Genomic DNA, 24579 nt, shown 5'->3' on the forward strand with positions numbered 1-24579 from the left:
GCTGTTTATAAACATTTATTAAATCCCCTCTCAGTTTTCTCTTCTCCAGACTAAACAGCCCCAGGTCCCTCAGCCTTTCCTCATTGGGCAATGCTCCAGTCCCCTAATCATCCTTGTAGCCCTCTGCTGGATCCTCTCCAGCAGATCCCTGTCCCTCTTAAACTGGAGAGCCCAGAACTGAATGCATTACTCAAGATGGGGTCTCATCAGGGCAGAGTAGACCTTCCCTTGATCTGCTGCACACACTCTTCTTAATACACCCTAGGATCTCATTGGCACTCCTGGCCACAAGGACACATTAGTGGCTGCCCAGGGAGGTGGTGGCAGCACCATCCCTGGAGGTGTTCAAGAAAAGACTGGATGAGGCACTTAGTGCCATGGTCTAGTTGACTGGCTAGGGCAAGGTGGTAGGTTGGACTGGATGATCTTGGAGGTCTCTTCCAACCTGGTTGATTGTATGATTCTATGATTGCTGTCCCATGGATAACTTGTTATCCACCAGGTCTCTCTCCACAAGGTTGCTCTCCAGCAGATCACCTCCCAGCCTGTACTGATGCAGTCTGGTATTCCTCCCCAGATGCATGACTCTGCACTTACCCTTCTTGAACCTCATTAGGTTCCTCTGTGCCCAGCTCTCCAGTCTGTCCAGGTCTCACTGGAAGGCCACACAACCTTCAGCTGGATCAGCCAAGCCTCCCAGTGTGGTGTCATCAGCAAACTGTAATGCCTATAGTAGGGGTACCCACCTGTAGGAGACTTGCAGTTTGAAGTGTCTTGGGGAAACCTGAAGTTAGAAGTCATGAGACATATTTATGCATGTGTGTGTACAAAAATCAAGTTCTCTCCTTTTAGTATCAGAGATATGCTCTGCAGCTAGAGAGACAGGCTGGCAAGGGGAGACCTTGTGTACTGCACATTGTGGGGGCCCTAGGCAGCACACACTGGAGGGCAGTGAAGGTGCAAGTCATTTCACAGTTAATACTGATCTTTTTGCTTGACACTGGATTCTGAATCACAAATCTGCAGCCATGGGCAGGTCCCAGTACTCACTGCTTAACAATGCACAAAAACAAAAGCAGGAAGAAGAGAAGTTACCCATCCATGCCACAGGCTAAAGGCATTGTTTGGAACTAGTTTATCTGCCTTGTGTGCACAGCAGAATTCACTTATTTTTCTGCTGCTGAATTCCACTGCGGTTCTGGGTCACACACACTGAAAGTCAAAGTGAGAGGCTGCTTGTCATGGGGCACTGCTTGCTTCCTGAGCAGGGCATGCCACTGAACCCAGGGCTTCCCGTGACTAACTGCAGAAACTGGAATCTTTGTACAAATACTTTAAAGGAGACTTTATTAAGCTTAAAAGTTACCTTCTCAGAATAGTTGTACCAGCGAGACATGATTGTGCTAGGAGAGAATCAGCCATGCAGCAAAAGGGAATAAGCTTAAAGGAGAACATCCAATTAACTGCTTTTGGGTTTGGGTTTGTTTTTTCAGTACTTGCCTTTTTTAAGGGGAGAACATTAACAGCACAACACACAGATCAGAGATTCACAGGTCACATCAGGCTGGAAGGGACCCTCTCAAAGGTCATCTTATCCAACACCCCTGCAAGTAACAGCGACAAAGCTACTGTAAAGCCGCTTGTTGCATAGAATCATAGAATCAACCAGGTTGGAAGAGACCTCCAAGATCATCCAGTCCAACCTAGCACCCAGCCATATCCAGTCAACCAGACCATGGCACTAAGTGCCTCATCCAGTCTTTTCTTGAAGACCCCCAGGGATGGTGCCTCCACCACCTCCCTGGGCAGCCCATTCCAATGGGAAACCACTCTCTCTGTGAAGAACTTCTTCCTAATATCCAGCCTAGACCTACCCTGGCACAACTTGAGAAAAGCTGTCCCCAAAGTTGCACTAGAAAGGCTAAAAATAATATAAAACATCTAATAAAAACATTATGGTGATATGAACATTATGATGACACTTCTTACCTGAGTGGCCTCTTCAAAAGAGGTGGGACCCAGGGCCCAAGAGAACAGATATTAGGTCCAGTGAGGTGCTCCAGTACATTTCTAGAGTATTTTAGAAGGTACCAAGTCACAGGGGAGCTACTTCTATAATCAGAGGCATTTTTTTAAACAAGCAATGAAAATTTGGGACTCTCAGGAGGATGGTCCTCCTGCATTTTCCAACTCTGTCCCAGATTTCCTCCTATATCTTGTGGCAGGAAGCAGGTTGAATCCTCCATCGTGTGGAAAAAGCATGGGACAGAAGAAGGGACCCAATCCCACTGGAAAGCAGGTCAAGCAATTCAGTTACCAATGATGGAAACAAGCCTATAGGACATGCCATGCTGCAGTACAGTGAAATCAACATCCAGGATCTACTGGAAGCAAAAGAAATTGAACACTTGAAGCCAGTCTTTCCTACAGGGAACCCAGGATTGTGCACAATACTGCAGAGGAGCTTTTCAAAGCATCGGTACGATGGCATCAACATTTCTTCATCTAGCTAAAAGTACAATGCCCAGTGCCACAGTGAGGGGTTTAAGTCCTTGTCTCCTCCTGGGATTACACCCAGGCAGTCATGGCACTAACACAATTAATGCCCAGTTTCCACATCTGAGAGTGCACCAGGCTCTGCCTATAATCTACAATGAGAGAAATAAGCCCTTTCAGGATGTAATACATTAGAGCAGTTTAGGGTCTAATTTAGGATTAAATTAATTATACCCTAGAAAAGCTTTTATTTTTTTTTCCCCTCTAACAGATTCTGGACAAGGAGCTGAGGCAATGATATCCACAGCCTGTGATGAATCCTGTACCTTGTGACTGACTAGTCAGGCATGAGTTTTTTCTCTGGCAAACCCACGGCACTCATTCTTCTACTTTATTAACTCACCTAATTCTCCTTTCCATCATGCCTTATTCTAAATTGTGAGCACACAAAAGCAGTGTCAAGATGTCTGCAGCTACCTAGATCTCCTATTCATCTTTTCCTTCCAGAAATCAGTCTAGTTGTGTCAGTCACGTACCATTTTCCATTTTAAAAGCTTATTCAAGTCTTGCCATGGCACTGTTTCATATGCTAGGTGTCAGACAAATTGTGTCTGCTCCCCCAAAGTATGCAGATGGGGAAAAGCTCATTCCAGCTCACGTGTGCACCTTTTACTTCCATCATTCCACACACCTTCTCCTGCTCCAAACTGCATTAGTGAAAACTGTCCAGAACCAGAATAAACATCTCAACCTCTCCCTCACCACTCTCTGACTGGGAACAAACAGAATTCAGCAGGACACATCTTGTCCCTTACTCCCATTCTGTGAACTTCTTGGCTGTTCAGTGCTTTTCTCCATCTTTAAGAGGCCCTGCCCTTTGCTGCCCTTGTTCAGCTGGGCTTGCAGTCTACTTTCATGCAAACTTCTCTCCTTGAAGTAGGGGAAACTTCCAGGTGATTTCTCTATCTTTGGTAAAAGTTCAGACTTCCTGTACACTCCTGTCCTCAACAGTCTCCTTGATGGCTTCAGAGCCTAGTTCTCTAAATGTTTTACAGCAATTCTGCAGCAAAGGCAAACCATTCTTCCACCATTGTCAGCAAGCCCTTTGCTGAGATCTGGGGTATTTTGTCTGGCTGGGTCCTTGCTTGTTGGTGTTACAAACACATTTGCACACCTTGTTAGCTGTCTACTAAAAGCAAGACCAGAAATTACATTTCCTCTTATTAGTTCAAAGACTATTTTAGTGGGTAAGCCAGAGCACAGTTCAGAGTAATGGGATATTAGGTCTCAAACATCACACTGTTATCTTTCAGACTGGAAGCTGGGTTATGAAATAAAATCCATGCTTACACTATTGTTTTATAACCTGGGAATTAAACTAAAGATCTCAGCCCACAAGCAGCACCATCAATGAACTCTTCTTCCCTTTGAGCCTGCGATTGCAGCACATACCACACCTTGCAAGGCAGCTCCTGTCCTAAGGGAGAAGTGCTTTGTGCTGCTGAGTTGTTCCTGCACTACAGCTTGCAGACAGGCCTGGCAGACACACACATGTGCTGTAGAAAACAGGTTTTCCCCACACACACATATTCCCATTCTTCGTTAAGGGCCAAAGCTTAATTAAGGTGACACCTTAAAGCCTAAACCACAGCAGCTGCTGGAATGCTGATCAGCCTTAAGATTTTAAGGCTGGACGTTATCAGATAGCAAATTTGTTTACATAGGAAACAGGCTATGGAGGAACACAAAATATAGCATTTAATGTCCATTCAACACTGTATTCCCACTTACAAATAGCACTACTGGGCAGAAACGTAGCACTGGTGCTTTTACAAGCATCAGCATCACAACCACTTTACCTCTGCTTCTGGACTCCTCAGAAGATTCCTCAGATGTGCGTGCTGAGGCAGAGGAAGGCTCAGCTTCCTCACCTGCTTGTGCTCCCTGACTGAAAGGGGAGGATCACAGGATGTTAGGGGTTGGAAGGGACCCAAAGAGATCATCGAGTCCAACCCCCCTGCCAGAGCAGGGCCATACAATCTAGGGTCACAGAGGAACACATCCAGACAGACCTTACAAGTCTCCAGAGGAGACTTCACAACCTCCCTGGGGAGCCTGTTCCAGTGCTCTGTGACCCTCGCAGTAAAGAAGCTCCCCCCTGTGTTGAGGAGGAACCTCTTGTGCTGCAGCTTATAGCCAGTATTCCTTGTCCTATCACAGGGAGCAAGTGAGAACAGTCTGTTCCACTCCCCCCTCTCCTGACCAGCCCTCAGATGTTTATAAACATTTGTTAAATCCCCTCTCAGCCTTCTCTTCTCTGGACTATAAAGTCCCAGGTCCTTCAGCCTCTCCTCATAAGCCATGCCCTCCAGTCCCCTCATCATCCTTGTAGCCCTCTGCTGGACCCTCCCCAGCAGATGCCTGTGCCTTTTAAACTGGGGAGCCCAAAACTGAATGCAGTACTCAAGATGGAGGTCTCACCAGGGCAGAGTAGAGGCAGAGGAGAGCCTCCCCTCGATGTGCTGGACACACTCTTCTTCATGCATCCCAGGATCCCATTTGGCCTCTTGGCCACACGGGCACATTGCTGTCCCATGGATAACTTGTTATCCATCCATCCATCCCAGGATGTTCCTTCTTTAGTTGTTTATTTGCTAGGGGGCACAAAGGCAAGAAGGGCTGGCTTGCATCAAAAGCTGAGACCTGAAAGATGTTTGAGCTGAACAGCTCTGCTATGAAAGCAGATCACTATCTTACTGGTACCATATTCTCCATCATCAGGAAAATTAAAGACACTTCCCAGCAAGGAAACACCCTCAACTCTTAAAAATGCTTCCAAAGTCCAAAGCCTCTCTCGCTGCTCTCCCTTTCCAATACAGAAAGGCAAGACTAATTCCTGCCCTCCATACACTACAGCACTGGAAAACACTGCAGTGTCTTGCAGTATTCTTCCACGTTTCAATGCATGCGAGCAAAACAAAAAGCTGCTTCTCACACGTCCTGCACTAACACCCAGACTGACAAAGTACTGCTTGTGCCCTGCCTGCTGAACACAACAAGGCAAGATAAAGGAGTTTCTCCCAGTTTTCCAGTAACACATTGTCCATGCTTCTGCATCTACTGCTCAGTAGCACCCCCCAGCAGGCGAGGACAGAAAATAACCTTCCTGAGAATCTCAAGGCTCAACATCAGTGCAAAATTGTTATTTTGAGTGTCTGTGATAGCAACATCTAAGTTTCAAGGCTACAAGTTGTCCTCTCCATTACTCTGCAAACACATTTCTTTCCATTGCAGGACAAATACCTCACTAATCAGCACAGCCAAGTGCTAGCCCCTTGTAGGCAGCAAACAGTTAATTCTCCAGGTCCTCATTAAAATAGTGATGATACCATCAGTCTCCATCCATTCCTTACAAGCTGTTTTCTGGTTCTACCACCTCAAGACCTGCCAGTGTCTCAGCTCCACTGCTTCCCAAACGTAAGTGTTGGCTGAAGGCGATGCCCATGCCAGCAGGACTGCAGTGTACAGCTGGATGGCCAAACGCAGGAATACAGCACACCATCAACAAAGGAGCATCATTCTCTCCAGGGCCACCGGCACGAATTGCACCAGGCAGCTCCAGGTGGCAGCTCCACACTGAAGGCTGCTCAGACTCCCAAGGGATAGAGACTCTGCCAACTGACCTCACAGCAGGTAACTGCGCTCCAATGACACTTACATACACAAGAGGAGGCTCGGGAGTGACCTTATTGCGGTCTACAGCAATAGAGGGGAGGCTGTAGCCAGGAGGAGGTTGCTCTCTTCTCTCAGGTGGCCAGCACCAGAACGAGAGGACACAGCCTCAAGCTATGCCAGGGGAAATTTAGGCTTGAGGTGAGGAGAAAGTTCTTCACTGAGAGAGTCATTGGACACTGGAATGGGCTGCCTGGGGAGGTGGTGGAGTCGCCGTCCCTGGAGCTGTTCAAGGCAGGATTGGACATGGCACTTGGTGCCATGGTCTAGCCTTGAGCTGTGTGGTAAAGGGTTGGACTTGATGATCTGTGAGGTCTCTTCCAACCTTGGTGATACTGTGATATGATACAAAAGAGTAAAGGGCTCTCCCGACCAGAATCTCGAAGGTAGTGGATGAGTTACATTTGAGAATCACAGTTTACATGAATAAGATTTTACTACGTATTTTATTACATCAATGGCTTGAAAAAATTTTATTTGATGTCAGCAAACATTGGAAATGATAGAAAAAATGAATTATGTAGAATTTCACAAAGGATTTACCCCACTATAATTCCTCATACAGTAAAATAATTCAAAACCAAAATGTTACTTTTCAGTGGCTAAGCAATTTCATAATGCTATGAACATTCATCACATAAGTGTGCTGAATAATAGAAAACAGGCAAAAAAGACATTTAAAATATTACTTACAACAGCATTATTACAACATACTTTCTTTAAAATCCCAACGAGTATTTTATCACTTCAAAAGCTATACAGCATTTCCATTGTATTTGCAAACTTAACCTTATACATCTTTTAAAATCTTGAAAAAACTTCTTTTAAGCAATCTATAAGCAGTTAACAAAATTGATAAAATCTACATAATGGAATACTATACACTCCAGTATAAATTTTAATTTTAGGAGAATATGAATGTAAACACTCATTATTATACAACATGCATAGACTATACTGACCTTCCATCTTCTGAACTGTAACTTTCACTGCAATTGTGCTTTACTATCAACAGGAAAAGCTGCATTAATCCAGGGAGTGGCAGAAAAGTATTTGCTTTAGGGGCATTGCACAAGATTGCCAGATTTTTGACTTGCTGAAGACAAGCTAGAGCTAAAAACAAAATAATTTCTCTCTTTTCTTCCTTTTTTTTTTTGTAAAGCCTAAACATCAGACCACTCACTCCTGAACAGGCTGTGTGTAGTTTGACTACAGCTTCGAAACTAAAACCTAAACCAACACTTGATCAGTAAAAAATTGCCAAGGGTATTTTGGAGCTTCATTGACTTGGGAGATTTATGTTCACAAATCCAGTGATCGGGTTAGTGTAATGCACTGTTTGGCTCATATTTGGTGTGCAAGGATACCAATGGTATATTAATGATTTAGAGACTAAAACCTGAAGTTTAAAGTGACAATGAGCACATTTTAATACACGATGTTTCAGATGCATTTGTGCAGGAAAGAAAAAGGTTTGCCAGGACGCTGCTCTCAGAGTATAAGAGTTTTACTCCCACGTTAACTATTTAAAAAGTGGATATCTATGGGGTCTTTCTGGTTGCAAACTTGTAAAAATACCTTAAGAGTTCATTATCCCCATTGGTATTAAATATATCAAGACAACCATTGTGGTTGCACTACCAGTTATGGCTACTATGATCTTCAGCATCTGATTGTACACTGTCGCTATACTGTTAAGCACAACTGAGGCATGTATTTTTTTCCCCCCCTTGGTTATAAGATCGTATCACAAAAACTGATCACTGTTTCCAACCAGTTAACACAAATATTCAAGTAGCAAGGTTGTTTTAATGGATAAGCAAAAATAACAAAAGAAGTTACCTAGCACTTTACACACCTACATAAAATTAAATAGAACAAATTAAATTTATGTATATGCAATACACTTTTATACCTTTAAGATTTCTAAAACTAAAACTTAAACTATCATTTTCTTTAACAATACCAATATTTTGCACAATAACTTATACCTAGGAGAAATAGTTTCCCATTTTCCACAAAATATATATAATTATGACATTCACATTGATAGTTTAAGGAACAAAATTTAAGTGAGAATATTCTATCTTATGTGGTTATCTTTGTGGACCCTTCTAATCTGAATGCAACCAGTTGATGTATCTAATGCTTGACCCATTTAAAAAGAGAAAATAGGATCGTCACTTAAACAAGACCAAACCATTTAAACTTTCAAATGCTAAAATGATTTTATTGCATTTAAAAACATAGTTAAAGAGAATGTAAAAAAAACCTAAATGTTTAAAATACAGTGCTATTATATTGTATGTATCAACTACAATAAGATAGCAGTCAAATGAAAAGTAATTTAACAACTTTTTTCTTCCTAATATCACAAATTATACATGTTTCCCCCTACCCCTTGGGGATGAAGCCAAAACACAACTTTTCTGATCGTAAGATGGACAGATTTGAGGGCAAAAACCAATGAGAAGTCCTCACAAGTAACGATTCGCCAGCAGAATCCTCTCCTGATGAGCGAGTTTCACCAGCTGGGATGCAAGCTCACACAACCCTCTCGCACTGGTGAGGACCTGTCTCCATGCATTGACACCAGCAGGAGGTTTAATACTGGAGTACTTTCAATGAGCAGCATTGCCTTACACCCAAACTGACAGCTGAATTCACAGTGCTATTTGCCCGGTCTTTAATCCTAACTCACACTGGCTAACAAGTAGTGTCCTTTCCCACAACAGACTGCCAACTCCAACTGGCACAGGACTGTGGCAACATCTGCAGGGCCACCATCAGAGCTGCCAGTTCACATCAACAGCTGTAGAGACACTGCCACAAACTCGAGATTACAAGTTCCCAATATAGAGGCTAGAGAATAGCTCTCTTCCACCCTACCGTGACCTCAAAGGATGTCTCCGGAGCTACCAGAATGAAATTGCTCAGAAACAGCTACAAAGTGGCTGAAATGCCCTTTTTAGGCTCCATGCTCTAGCTTGCCCTAAGTAATGCCTATCTGCTCTTTTGCCTGTATGTTGTTGCTTCATTTCTGATGTCTAATTGCTTTCCTCACACAAGGCCCAAAGAGGATACCACCTCAGTGTACACGAGGCCACCTCTTCTGCCTTTCTTTCTACACCACAAAAGGTGCAGTCAGAACTGACTGTCACCTGGCTGGAATGATCCTCCCTTGTTTAGGTACAAAGAACAGAGCCCACACAGCACACAACCTGGCACAGCCCAGCAGCGCAAGCATCAGCACTAATTTCAGGGCTAGATTTTGAGCTGCAGCACCCCAGCTGCAGGCCAGGACATGAACTAGATGATTTCAGAGTTAAAAGGCTGCTGCCATACATTGCTGTGTGCCAGCTTGGCCTGAAATCTGTGTAGAGGAAGAGAGGCAAAGGAGGTCACCTGATGGTTTCTCCCAACATCATGAACCATTTTAAAATGCTTTGTGACTAGTGTTATTTTGCAGCTTTCCACTGGACAAGGAGTAATACTGCTGCTTCTAGCTTCTCTGAACACTGCTTGGCAGTCAGCAACTGCCTCGTTCAAAGTGCAAAGTCCCATATAGGGCTTTCAAGACCAGATCTGGTTCTCACCAGCTAGACAGGCCACAGCACAGGTTATCCGAGCAGAGGGCTGGGGATTTGAAAACTGCATGCACCAAGTATTTGGAAAAGCACCTCTTAGATTTTAAATTGCATATTTTGGTTCCGAACATGAAAGCGATGTGTGCTTCAGAAGGGTTAAAATGGCCAATGAAATTAACCTGGTCCTTCTCCAGTAAACTTCTGAGAGACCAAAAACTCCTGGAAGGTTGGATTTTGTGCTCCAACCCTCATGCAGACTTCCAGCAGGAGAAGCAGTTTGATGTCTTTGGCAAACAGCGCTCTGAAGAGGAATGAGACACTGGGACAGAAAGTGATCTATGGTAGCCAAATGTAAAAAGGCACATATTCCAAAAGGAGAGGCACCAGAGAAAGTTGTTTTGACTTAATCCCGCAGAGGATCAGGAAAAAGAAAGTTGTGTAGCACTCATTTAACAAGTTACAATGCAAATGCTGAATGCCAGGGGTTAAATAGCATATCAAATAGTTACGTATTCCCTTTTGCACTAAATAAAAGCCATTAAAACATACAGGACTAAGATGCTCAATTAGGGAGCTTTCTATGAAGCAAGAACATACAGGTACAGTGGAAAGAATTGCACAAACCAGAAGTGTAATGAGTTACATCCACAGCCTTGGGCTGACCGAACCTTAGAAATAACATTTTCTGTCACTTTGCATTATTCAAGACTGTTTGTCATCGTGTCCTGTCACTTCAGAACAAACCTGACACCACTGGAATGTGCACAGGCCGCCCCTTTATAGAAAGCTCACTAACAATAGTGTCACTGTAAGAATAACACAGGAAGCGGAGACCACGAGGCCATGCAGCAATACGCACTTACACCCTACGGACTGAGTACTCCTAATGTGTAGTTATTGTGGGGCTGCTAAGGAGCTCCTCGTTTTCCAGGCTGGTCAAAATTTACAGACAGGTGTTACTGGTTCTAGAAATCCCAATGCTTAAGCAGGACACTGATGAAATGGAAAGCTGAGCTACCTGGGTGCTTTGAAAGGAAGTGGAGGCAATACGGAGGAATGAGGGGAGATTAAGGCAGATGTAGCACAGGACTGGAAGCGTTTGCCTTTTTTTGGTAATAGCTGCTTGTCCACAGATATGATGCAGATGGCTGTCTGAGGTTTGCTAATACCTGATATCCTGGATAACACAGTAGTCAACACAAATTGTTCTAGGCTACAGCACCTTCTCACGAAGCAGATGCATATCTGACATCAAGAACAGAAGTTGCCTGGAGGGAAGGGGGAGGAGGGAGAAAAAGGACACATTTAGTTTTAAAATGAATATACACAGGCTTTCTTGTATCTCCAAAATTCACCCCAGATCCGTGGTACTGGAAACAACATGACAGATAACCCTGGCACAGGGGTGGAATAGCAGCAGCTTCCCCTATTCTGACCTGCATCAGGATGTATCAGGAGTGCAAACACAGAAGAATTAAGACTGGAGTTGAGGTTACTTTATCAGCAGTCTAACCTCCCCCCCCTTCCAAAACATAGAAAAAAGAAAAAACCCAAACCAAACGGAACTGCAGCCACTTGCTCTGAAAATACACTGAAGGGGAAAGCCCAGAGCAGTCAGAGGGCTGACAAAGTTTTTACAAGACTGGCAGCCAAGTAGCCAAGGCATGCCAGAGCAGAAAGCACCCAAGGCTGGGACAGCAGCCTTTTCCTGGCTACTGCTGAGTCCTCCTGACTTGATCAGCCACCTGTGCAAATGCTCTCAAGAGCAGGCACCAGGAGGAACCAGGAACACCCCTTCTAGCTCGAATGTATTGCCTATGTGAAAAACTCAATTTCACCCCACCCCCAGAACTGCTCAGACAGGCACCCAGTCAGCACTGTGCTTGGTACCTCTGAAGGCAGGAGCACATTTACAGCCAGCCTGAGAAGCAGTGCTCGGTGTGCTCAGAGAGCATAACAGCCATTAAGTGTCCACTGTATAACATTCCTGTGCCTCTTCTCTGTATATTTTTATAAAAGGCTGCAGTCTTGGTAGTTAAAATTTCTTCCTTGCTGCCAGCACCTTCCTCCTCCCAGCTGTGACACATCAGTTCCTACTGTCCAGAAGAGGCTTGATCAAGAACCCCAAACCACGTGGTGCTAGCACAGGGCATACGTGGTATGTCATAGCTGGCATCACTGCCACAGTGCCTGGCTCCTGCCTGTGTCAGCCTGGTACAGGCAGGCTTCGCCCTCACCCTTACTGTACTGCAGGGCATTTTGAACTGCCTGACTCCCACAACAGCTGCCTCTTCTCTACACTTTGCAGCTGTTCTCACCAGCCTGTTCTGGTCTTCACCCCATCACTCAGCACTTGCTCAGCTCCAGCCTAGACACTTTTCATCACTAACATGGGGATCACAACTGCTGCTTCACCAACCATTTCACCAGACCTTGCTGTCATGCTTCCAATTCTCCCTCCTCCTCCTCCTCTTTCTCTGGGATCCTTATTGTACCAATAGCCACACATTTGATCACATCAGCACGGTCCAATTCCTGCTGCAACCTGACACATTTTCTATCTCAAGTGAGATCAAGTATCAAGGGTGCACTTGAAAGCAGGAGGAATCTCAGAGGGCTCAGAGAAGGAAAGCTCTTCACTGCTAACACATACAACTTTACTGGTCACAGGAAAAAGCAATGACACAAGTCATATCTTTCAAACTCACAGCTACATATTAGCACCATTGCTTCCTTGCTCTACTTGTCAGTTCTGGAAGAATGGGACAACTTTGCTCACACTCTTCTGAGAAGACAGGGTTTTTGAGTTAGGTTTTGTTCATCCATCATGCCTTTGGACTTACTTCCAGTATAAGCACTTTTTGATTAACCCATTATCAGGATTTGTGAAGCAATGAAGTTCTGCTCTCCGAATGCCCTAATGGCAGCATAAGTGAGCCAATCATAATCAGGACAACAGAAATATGCAGTACACTGAGGAGTCATTAGTCCATGCAAGACTAAACTTTGCCTTATGCTGTTGACTGTGCTTACATTTAGAAGATAGGGCTTTTGTGCCAAGCTATCTTATAAATTAGGCCAAAGGGAGCCCCAGATCAGTCATTTTTAACATGCAAACCTCTAGTAGGGTTTTCTGTTGCAAGACTGTGTTAATATTACTCTTTTGTAACTAACTTTCATATTTAAATACTCTACTGTCTTAGTCAATTTTAACCACATATTGTCTTTGGAGAAGTGTTATCTCTGTGAGGCTCCATCAAGGAGAAGCTGTTTCAAGAATTTCTGTCTTCACAGAAACTGCAGGAAAATCAACAAAACTTTGTCTCTAGGTAAATCCAGAGGGAACAGTTTCACACACTCGCCTCAGTTTACAGCTTTCTTCCCTTAAGTGAAACAACTCCATCAAAAATGGAAGAGTGAGCTTTGCCTCAGAAGGCTGCATGGTCCCACAAAGCCAAACCTAGAACAGCTTGGAAAACTGAGTGCAGGGAAAATATCCAAGTGAGACAATATATGGGATTTCGGCAGCAAGTGGCATTAAAAATGTCCATGTGCTGATGAGATACAGATGCTGTCAGAGGGCTGCAAGTTAACTGTTCTCATTCCACTTTCACGTGTGCCTGGAATTCCCAGTTCCCAAAATCACTACTGGAATCTGTGTATCCAGAGGAAGTGAAATATGCTCCGACTGAAGATTGTCAAAAAATGGCTTTTGCAAAGTGTGTGCATATACATACACACACATCTATCTGAACTGAGCTCAGATGGGAAATTTTATGCAACTTTTAAACTGGATTTACCTCATCTTCCTCTTCAGACATTTTAGTAGAATTATCAGGGGATTTTACAGGCTTCTGGCTGTTGGTTCCATTTGTCTCCTCTTTGCCATGCTCTGCCTCCCACTCCTGTAGAACTTCATCTATGTTGAAACGACGTCGATAATTTACAAAAAAGTTTTTCACTTGCACCACAGATTTGTTTCCAATCACATCAGAGATTGCCTGAAAGTCTCGGCCATATTTCCTGATTGCTGAAAGCAACAACAACAAAAGCGGTGTGTTATTTCTGCAAAGACTGCAAATCCTAGAACCAACCAGGTGGGAAGAGACCTCCAAGAGCATCCAGTCCAAACTAGCACCCAGCCCTAGCCAGTCAACTAGACCATGGCACTAAGTGCCTCAGACAGGCTTTGCTTCAACACCTCCAGGGATGGTGACTCCACCACCTCCCTGGGCAGCCCATTCCAATGCCAATCACTCTCTTTGGCAAGAACTTCCTCCTAATATCCAGCCTACACTTCCCACAGCACAACTTGAGACTGTGTCCTTTTGTTCTGTTGCTGGTTGCCTGGGAGAAGAGACCAACCCCCACCTGGCTACAACCTCCTTTCAAATAGTTGTAGACAGCAATAAGATCAGCCCTGAGCCTCCTCTTCTCCTGGCTAAACAACCCCAGCTCCCTCAGCCTCTCCTCATAGGGTTTGTGTTCCAGGCCCCTCACCAGCCTTGTTGCCCTTCTCTGGACACATTCCAGCACCTCAACATCTCTCTTGAATTGAGGGGCCCAGAACTGGACACAAGACTCAAGGTGTGGCCTGACCAGCGTTGAGTACAGGGGCAGAATAACCTCCCTCGTCCTACTGGCCACACTGTTCCTGCTACAGGCCCAAGTTACAGCACAAGGATCTGAAGCTGAACTGAGAAAAGCTTGAAACCTTGACAAATCAATCAAGGGAGAAGAAAAAAAAAGTCTAAAATGGCAAAAGACAGTTAAGACTAGCCTTAGAGGGGAAGAAAACAGCGAAGTGTGGTAGGGATGGGCACAGCCATCTCTAAAAGACCCAGGTAAATCTGGGTGTACTACTTGAGATGTTGTGCAGGGAAAGCATGAAACTGTGACTCCAGCCTAGAGTTTCACTGCCTGTAAAGCTCAGACAAGCAGAGATTTTTTGCCAATGCTTGTATGCTGCAGTTTATACTGCCCAGGCAGGGGAAGTGGGATATTGCCTCCTTGTTCAACTCAGTTCTATGTGCTTTAATGCATAAGCAATAACATAATTCTTCATTAGCCACTGAAGGGAAACACTGCTCTGGAATGCAGCAGAGTTTTGATTATCACCATCTGGAGTACAGACAGACTTGTAGTACCATACCTTGCACGGCAAGAAGCTGCTCATCTGTGGTCCAGCGTGCATTAAATTTTTGAACAACCTAGACAAAAAAAAAACCAGGTAACTTCATTAATATAAGCAACAACTTGTTTCACTTGTATCTGAGCTCATAAAAACTTCACAAAACCACTAGGAATTAACTATTAGCCAAACTGCATCATTCCTTTTAGTAGCAACAATATTTTCAACAGGGCACACGGCATCCATTCCCTTAACTGTGGCATACACTGTGCCTGTAAGCCATGACAATACAAAGAGATAGGGAACGGTCTGGGCAGATAACCAAGAGCCACACTCTTCCAGAGCACCTACTTGTTTTTATCACAGACACCCCAGGTAACCTTGGTCACATTACTTCCATTACAAGGCGTCAGAGTTGGAAGGAAAACAGCAAAAACACCAATTGTCAAGAAGAAAGACAGGCCGTTAACATCTCTTACATTTCTCAGTGTTTAGAGCAAAGCAACTACCCCTCCCACAAGGGCACTGATAAAACAGTGTCTCTGGAATACCCTGTACTTCTGTTAGAAGCCACTTGCATATGTTAAACACTGCTGTTTCTTTTTATTCCTCATCTCTGGTTTCCATTACACAAAGCCACCGAACATAGTAACTATCTCAATTCACACTGTCAACTAACGTGACATTGGTCCTTGTTCACTGGCAAGAGACATAGCCCTGTTACGTAAACACAGATTAGCATTTAGGTCCACAATAAACAAAGGTCAGAAAATGATCCTACCTCTGGAAGTCTGTATTGTTCTATTCCACCTTCAAGTTTTTCTTTGAGCGCACTGTTCGTCTGTTTGATATTCTGGATCTGAAAACAAAGTTTCACCCCTTTAACAAGGATTAAAAAAAAAAATTTGGGACAAATCTTCCAGCAGCCCCAGCAGGAACCCCACAGCTCAGCATTGCAGTTTTCCCCATAACCTTCCTTTTCAAGAAAAAAACAAAACCCAGAAAATATTGGAATAAAGGAATGCAGGAATAGCAGGCACATTAGGAGAACCCATTTAATTTATTCTATCCCATATATATATGTGTGTGTGAGTATACATGCACAAGATATCTAGAGCAAGAACTGCCCCAATACCCAGGGCAGTGTAAAGCCTGATATAAGAAAAAAAGGCCCTGTTCGCAGCAAGTAATGAATCAAAGACTGCTAGAAAGCTTTTCTTCTCCCAGAGAGCAAGAAAAAGGCTTTAAGCCAAAATACCAATTTTATCAAGTTTAATAAAGAGCTTGAGCCAGATCTCTGCTTTAAAAAACAGTGAAAACATTCACACCTAGGAAACTAACTCATGTAGTAAACCTGTCTTCACTCACAAGTATTTGAAAAACATTTGTTCGAAACATATAACCTTCAGAGAAGCAAAAGGTACATAGGAAGGTTGTAGGATGTCAAAGGACAAACCAAACACATCTACCTGGTCCAAAAGTACTGTAGGAAAAGGCAAAGGAAATTACACTTTGTAAAACCTAATGTTATCTCAGGGAAGTTCACAATTAAAACAAAAGGATCTCTTATAGGCAAGAAACACTAAGCACCAACAGATGCTCCTTCAAGTCAGTGATATGAGCTTTTCCTGCTTAAATTGAAGTATAAAATATGCTTACCCATAGACCTAAAACATAAGACATGTAAAACACAGGGCTACAGTAGTTTACTGCACAAAACTGCAGCTCAACAAATAAGTCACATAATGATGTGCATCATCGCTGTCAAGCTACAAATTCCTGCCAAGTTTGCAGGACTGCAATTGGCTCTACTGCCAAAAACTGCAGTTCCTCTTGATCTGTCACATACCTGGCGTTTGATTGAAACTAATTCCATGTCCAGTTGTCTGAGTACAGTGGTAGCAGCTGTCGCATTGGCAGAAACAGCCTCCACATCTTCTTGGGAAAGGAACATTCCTTTAGGAGGTTTCCTCTTTGCTCTGTTCTTGGCCTGTGTACTGTGCTTCTCCTTCTTCACCTGAGGAACGGTTTCAGTGGGTGGCACCTGGCAATCAGCAGTCATTTTTAACAAAAAAGAGTTGACAAAAAGATGCTCTTTAAAGGTCCCTTTCAAGTCAAACCATTCTGTGATTCTATGACTTTTAGCCATCCTCAAAGTTTGGAGAATGACAAAGGTAGCTTGCAAATGGAGGTATTTTTTGGTTTTAGTGGCATGTCACCCAGACACTGTCTTACAAATATCCCTCTTATTCTAGGCAAATTTCAGTGTCTTCTCAGCCTGTTTTCATGTTGGGAGACAGATGCCCAGTCTCCCAGCAGTTAATCTTCTAGTTATTTTCAAATGCTCCAAAACATCTTTTCTTGATTTCATCATCAGGCTTGAACATGCCAGTTCAACTGAACACCAAAAGAAAACAAAGTGGAGTTTGGAGACAGAGGAGGAACACAACTAGAAGAGTTTACAGTGACTTGTTTTTCTAAATGCCAAACAGAACAGATAAACCAAATATGAAGGCTCAGGGTAAAGGATTGAGCAAAATAACTTTCAGATTGTTACACAGTTTCTTGGAAGCCAAGTTTCCCTGCATAGCACTGACATGTCAACTGATCCATCAAACTGATGAAGTTTTGAACACAAATAAAATTTAAATGTCTTCTGGAAAAGGGAATCTCTCACAGCACTGATTATTGTTATGCCTTCTGTCTAAATCAAAGAATTAGGCACACAATTCTAACAGATCAATCGGGACACTGTACTACAGATTCTCCAAAAGCACATCTGATCCCCTAGTACCAAAACCATTGCTTCCAGAAGTTGTTTTCAACAAGCAAGTCATACACAAGATTTATTACCCAGTGGCTGAAGCCTGGCCAAGAACACAGACCAAGGGTGGTGGGGAGAGAATAAGCAGAGAGGGGAGGCCACACATCTGAAATCCTCTGCTTGACAGTGCCAGCTTTGAACACATTGGCTTCACTTCACACTATTGTTTTCCTTCTGGTTTGCAGCTACATGTAGTTTCTACAATCTGTAGCATTTGCTGATGAGTGAGCATTAATATGCTTGCATTCAAACTCACAGGAGGCTGAGCACACAGCCCACATAAGCATGAGGCTCTTCCTCCTGAAGACTGGAAGATCTCAGCACAACTGCTAGCAGATAAATGTTTGCACCCTTTTCATGGGCTCAATGGCCAGAGCCACACAGGAACAGTAATGCTGACAATTCCCTGTTCTCTTCAGTTCTTATGGACTCCATAAGAAATAATGCCTAGGGCAAGCTCAAGAGCAAGAGGTAACTATTGCTGTTGCAGGATGGGTACCTTATTCCTTTTTGCAGAAGAGAGTGGTAAACAGTACAAACCAGACTAGTCTAGCTACAGATAGGCGAGATAAGGTCAACACTCCCTAAGTGAGCACTTGATAACTGAGCCAGATAAACTGTTCAACATGGACAGACACTTCAAATTTGTTCATGTTTCACCTACATACAGAATTTCACAGGATCATGCAGTAATGTCTCACAACAGGTTCACGCTGTAGATTGACCGATACACAATGCCTGCAGAGCAAATATCCTAGAAGCCTCAACATTATGGAAAAACTAAACTAGTTTGGAGCTGGTTGATACAGTTAAAAGAACATGAAACTCCTTTGTGTTGTGGACAAAAAGCCAGAGCTCCAGTAGAATATTTTTAGACAGTTCCAAATGCCTCTAGGCTCCAGTGATATTGCACAGGGCTCTGAAAGTCTGAATCTCTAAGCTATTGTTGAAACTCTTGCTTTCCTGGCCACACACATCTCTCAGTAGATTCAAATCAATTAATGAAAACCATGGAGAATTAAAAAATAGGGATTTAGCAGTGCTTCTCTATTTATATATTGCAACTGCTACCCAGTGCACTTCAGTCTCACAAAGCTCTTAATACAAACAAGGTTCTCTTCTTCAGATCTCATAGCATAGAAAAAAAAGAGAAAGTGAGACATTTCCAGGCACAAGGAATATGTAGAGAAAGCAGCTCTAGTTAATGACTCGAGTATTATGGAGTTGCTATTGCAGGGAACTGTACAAAAACAAAACAAAAAGAGGAAGATTGTCCCTCCAAAGAGAAGAGAGAGGAGATTTCAGGTACTTTGAGAAATCCCAGTATTACTCGGCAAGTCAAACAGTAACTAACGTAGCTCAGAGATGGAAAAAACATCTCTGTGGTGCTGGGACAGGGAGGTTCTTTACAGTAAGTCCTGGGCTAATGGTTCCTCACCACCCCTGCACATCTAACCACATTATTAAAGGAAACTTAACGATTACTAAAGACCAGCTTCCCCTCCTGGGTACCTGACCTCTCTCCAGCATTTTCAATTAGCTCCAGGCTCAGGTACTGCAAAATCATATTAAACGAACTCTCAAGAGGCAGTGCAGATTGTCACCTTTATTTCACCCACCAGCACAATACCTGTCCGAAAGAACCTCTACAAGGCTACCTGCCATTGCATACACAGCCAGACTGTACAGCTCTGTGAGTTCTGGCGGTATCTTTCAGATCAGTTAGAGTGCTATGGCCTGAATTAGCACGACAGGGAGGGCAGACAGCCTCCTTCATACAAAGACTCTTGATGGTAGCTGTCAGCCATCTGCTCTGGCCTTACAACAGAGGCAGCCAAACTGGCAAACTACCTTTCTCCCTTTTGCAGCAAGTTCAGAGCATGCTAGTCTGGCAAGGAAGGAATAACAAAGAGAATTGAAGTGAGCTCTAACAGATGCAAACTTTCAAAGAGCTTATGGAGAAATCTGAAGTTGAAAACTCATTAAAACAATGGGAAATAAGAAAACAGTATTAATTATTTACAAGACACTGGAGAGCTGCAGTATGCAGCTGCAACTTAACCAAGTGCAAACCCTTCCAGCTTGGGTGCTGCTCAGGCTATTGAGAACTTGGCTTCTTGTAAGGGTGAATATGAGCAGCTTCACATCTACTCTGCTCCTAGGAGGTCACCAGAGATGACAGTTCCTTTGGTGGAAAGTACAGCCAAGCCTTGCTGGAAAGTCTAGAGAGCACTCTGGCAGGGATGAATAATGGACTAGAATGCTGTGATTTTTCATTTATTCCACTCAAAATAACTTATAAGATGAATTAATCTCCTGACAGTAACTGAGAAAACATCAGACCTAGGGCTCTGGTCTTGCCTGTGTGCAATCATATTTTTAATTATTTCTAGTGTTGTTTTTTTTCCTTACATATACCCTTTTAAAAAATAGTTGTAAAAAAAAAACAAACTGAAAGAGAATGACTGTGGGAGAGAAACTGGGCTACAAGAAAGCAGGAAAGAGAGAAGGCCTTAGGGTAAACATCTTCCTGTAGCACTCGCACACACAACCCACGCTCCTGCTGAACAGCAAGACTTTTTTGTTTAGTAATAGGCAACTAGCAGGTTATACACATTTAAATATGCACCTTCCTGTTAGTAACTGGTCACACAAAGCCTTCTCATAGAATCAACCAGGTTGGAAGAGACCTCCAAGATCATCCAGTCCAACCTAGCACCCAGTCCTATCCAGTCAACTAGACCATGGCACCAAGTGCCTCATCCAGTCTTTTCTTGAAGACCTCCAGGGATGGTGACTCTACCACCTCCCTGGACAGCCCATTCCAATAGCAAATCACTCTCTCTGGGAAGAACTTCCTCCTAACATCCAGCCTATACTTCCCCCAGCACAGCTTGAGACTGTGTCCCCTTGTTCTATTGCTGGTTGCCTGGGAGAAGAGGCCACCCCCTATCTGGCTACAATGTCCCTTCAGGTAATTGCTGTCTACAACTACTTGAAGGGACATTGTAGCTGGGTAGGGGGTGGCCTCTTTTCCTTTGCTGTTCAGCAGTAGTTGCCACCAAAATCCTCAGAACTACTGCTGTGGATTTCAGTACATTTGTGGTTTACCTTTGAGTCTAAGGTGTAGATAAACATATTCTTGCTAGTATAGCTGAAAAAAACCAATGACTTATTTCCTTTCCACCCAGCCATCCCAGTGGGGATACAAGTGCTACAACTCCGTTTCAGCTCCATTTATACCATCACTGAAGGTGGTTCAAGCTAACACAGCCAAAGACAGAATCCTAAAGACTAGAAACACTCACAGAGTACATTATCATGAAATGGTAAACTTTTGAATTTTCCCAGCTACATTCATAATAACTTATTTTCCCCTGCTGTATTGACCTAAGAACAATTCTGAAGACAATTCCTCTTTTCTTGTATGACAACTATACAACACAAAGAAAATGTCACTAACTAGTTTATGTAGAAGTTAAGGAAACACTTTCATTTGTACAGCAGTAAGAAAAGAATTATACCTCTTTTTTGCTCTCCTTGTTTTGTTCAACTTCAATATCAATAGGGTTATTTCCATTTGCCTCCTCCATTTCATCCTCACTGGAAGACAAAAGCAAGCAGCACTGTATTAGTTCACGAGGCCCTCTTTTTCTATCAATATCATGCTAAAAGAAATGCTTGGATTCAAGTGCAGTAGCTTCACTTCTATTTATTCCCAGAGTACTTGGTTGTTTTAGGAGTCTGAGGTGGGTGTTATTATTTGTTGGGGGATTTTGTTGTTTTAAGTCAAGAAATTCTTAAGGATACCATGTCTTGTAAAGGAGAACTTCTCAGTAGTGCACTTAGACAAAGTCAGTCTGCTCAGATGAACGCAAGATACGTGAAACTGAATACTCAAGTTATCATTTAAAGCATGTGGGATGCTGACTATTTTAACTTTAGACAAAACAAGACAGAAACAAAGACTTAGAATTACAGCAAGTAGCTAAGCCACAGTTTTCATAAAACTAACATTTAGCAAGAGAGACATGCACAACTCCCTTAAGAACAAGCAGAAAAAATGTTTGGGCTGTTTGGGTTTGTGGTTTTTTTGGGGGAGTTTATTTGTTGCAGGGTTGTTTGGTTGGGATTTTTTTGGGAGGCGGGTGGGGAGTCTGTTTTTGCTTGTTTTGGTTGATTTGGAGTTTGGGTGTTTTTCAGTGACAGCCTCATGCTTCATTCTTCCCTGGAAAAGAGAGATTATCAGTCACAGGGTAGGCATGAAATTCAGGCCATATTGAAAGTGACCTTGGAGCACACAGCCACTTTGGTTTCACTGTAATTTTAATCAGATACTAAATCAAATGTATTTAGAATTTTGGTACTGCACTCAAGTTAACAAGTGTACTATTTGGGATGATACTCAGAAACAGAAAAATAAGCTGATTTAATCACAGCTGCCTTTTTAAAAACAAAACCAACAATATCCCCCTCCCCTCAACCCAACACAAAACTCCCCCCAAAAAACACAAATGAAACAATGAGAAGAACACAAAGAAATAAACAAATAAGAAAGCCTAAACTTATTTTATCATGTCAAACTTTGCAGCTTGGGATGAAGAACTTTGGGTGGTGTCAGGTGTGTCACAGCAGCAGTGCAAAGCAGGGCTGTGCAGAGAAACCCAGTCAAAAGCTGTGTCATGCTACTGGGATGCTGGAACCAGCCAAAGGGCACTCACACAGCAGCAGGGCACAGTAGGCACAGTGAGTGCTAAGGAGCATGGCTGCAGTACTGGTGCTCAAGCTTGGCTGTCTCCTTGCTGCAGCAATGTGCTGTGCAGACACAGGCCAAGAAGGAACATGCTGCTGGGTGGCTTAAACCACCACCACAAGAGCAGTCACTTGTACATGCCATTCCTGCTCTCTCAAGCTGCCTGGCTCACAAGCTGATTCGCAAGGTATTAGTCAGTGCAATGACCATCCCAGGGAATATTTACAAGCACTCTCTCCCAGAGTTGCATACACAAAGCCCCTTACATGTAACTAAGATCAGCTACTGAAAACCTGGTCCCAAATGCACTGGTAGCTATTTTAGTGACAGTCTGAGGAGTTGGGGAACTTCCCTGCCTAACCACCAAAGACATATACCAGTATTTGAGTGAGATATATCAGACTGCCTCTTTGCTACATCTCCAAGAGAGCTTCCTTGAAGTTCTCCCCTAGGCTCGTATTTCAGCTTTTCTGCTTGGCTGCGCTCGCAGTTTGCTCTTCTATGCCAGCAATTTCTCTAGACATGAGCTAGATCAAAACCCACCCTCTCATTTCTGCAGTTTTAAGCACTGGTAACTATTTACATAAGAACATTTCTGAAGTTTTGCCAACACCTTACGACAGTACAATCTCAAAATCCAGGCACCTCAAATTCACCTGGCTTTGCTTCCATGCACTGCATGTCTGCACTGACAAATGCTTCAGAGGTGTAAGGGGTTTGATAACGGAGGGGAAGAAGAGAAATCGCTATCAAGCTGATGGCCTGGTACTTCGCTTGCATTCCCAATCCAGCTGTCTGCCTCCAAGGTTACAAAATTACAGCACTTGGCAGCCCATACAGTTCTTTCCCAATCACCAGGTAGTCTGAGGTGCTGCTTTCCCCAGCAAACAGACATAGTTATCAGAGAGATGTATTTCCAGATTGCAGTAATCTCATTTATGAGCACAGAACAAAAACAGAGACATAGCATCAAAAGATCCTAAACTACATCACACAAGACAAAAACATACACCTTGTAAGAGATTTTCTTCCTCCACTCATAAATTAGTGAGAAAGTCAACCAAACCAAGCCAAAATAACAAGTTATTTTAAAAAGAGGCAGGATGGGAAGAAGAAAAATCAAAACGGTCTTTGCAGAGAAGGGAAAAGAATAGAGAAAGAGGCTCAGGCCAGAAAAAGCCAACCAAATACTGGACAAGTTGGCTGGTATTCTCCCTGCTTGTTAAACCAGCATTGTTGATCTAGTGAAGACATTGAATGAATCACTGCCGTAGTACAGCTCAACCCTGCAAACACATTACTTCTCCATTCTGAAACAAAGCTCTCTCAGACACTGGAGCCAGCAAATATCTCCCTGGAAAGTGCTAGAGAAGCAAGACCTTTGAGGGAAAAAGCTTTTGTAGAAATTTGCTTAATTAAATTAGGAGTCTTCCAAAGCCAGCAAAGACATGAACTAATTTTTTAACAGGTTGAGAAGGAACCTGCATCAAGCAGATAGTGCTGCTGGTATTCAAAGGAATTTTTTTTTTCCCCACATGTGTCTGAGGGCATTTTATTTTTGAGGCCCTGTCAGCTCAAAAACAGGTAAAGACTTGTGGTGGTCCTAAGTGAACAAATATTTGTAGCAATACAGAAGGCCACTGTCTGCCTAAACCCTCAACAGCTTGCAGAGATATCTAGGAGGGTGAACTTGGGAGTCAAAGCTACACAAGCAGGAGTCCAGCTTATCTGCTGAAGCTCAGTGGCCTTTGGAACACCATTGCTCTCATCCAAATCCTAAGCACCCAGCCCTTCTTAGAATCAGCTAGAGTGGAAGAGACCTCCAAGACCATCCATTCTAACATAGCACCCAGCCCTGTCCAATCAACTAGACCATGGCACTTAGGCTTTTCTTGAACACCTCCAGGGATGGCCACTCCACCACCTCCCTGGGCAGCCCATTCCAATGGCAAATCACTCTCTCTGGGAAGACCTTCCTCCTAACATCCAGCCTAGACCTCCCCCGGCACAGCTTGAGACTGTGTCCCCTTGTTCTGTTGCTGGTTGCCTGGGAGAA

At 43.4% G+C, this 24579-nt stretch overlaps 1 protein-coding gene across 1 annotated transcript in view; it reads right to left on the reverse strand.

The window, feature by feature from the left end:
- Window positions 1-8430: 8430 nt before the first annotated feature.
- RCOR1 (REST corepressor 1) overlaps window positions 8431-24579 on the reverse strand; it is an 87445-nt gene continuing 71296 nt past the window's right edge. The window contains exons 7-12 of the mRNA XM_064169457.1: window positions 21295-21373; window positions 16796-16990; window positions 15728-15805; window positions 14968-15025; window positions 13616-13845; window positions 8431-11083 (exon numbers count right to left, since the gene is read on the reverse strand). Coding sequence (XP_064025527.1) covers window positions 11042-11083; window positions 13616-13845; window positions 14968-15025; window positions 15728-15805; window positions 16796-16990; window positions 21295-21373 — 682 coding nt within the window. The 3' untranslated portion in view covers window positions 8431-11041. The remainder of the gene's footprint in view (window positions 11084-13615; window positions 13846-14967; window positions 15026-15727; window positions 15806-16795; window positions 16991-21294; window positions 21374-24579) is intronic.

Source organism: Pogoniulus pusillus, chromosome 1 (assembly GCF_015220805.1).
Source record: "Pogoniulus pusillus isolate bPogPus1 chromosome 1, bPogPus1.pri, whole genome shotgun sequence".
Lineage (NCBI taxonomy): Eukaryota > Metazoa > Chordata > Aves > Piciformes > Lybiidae > Pogoniulus > Pogoniulus pusillus.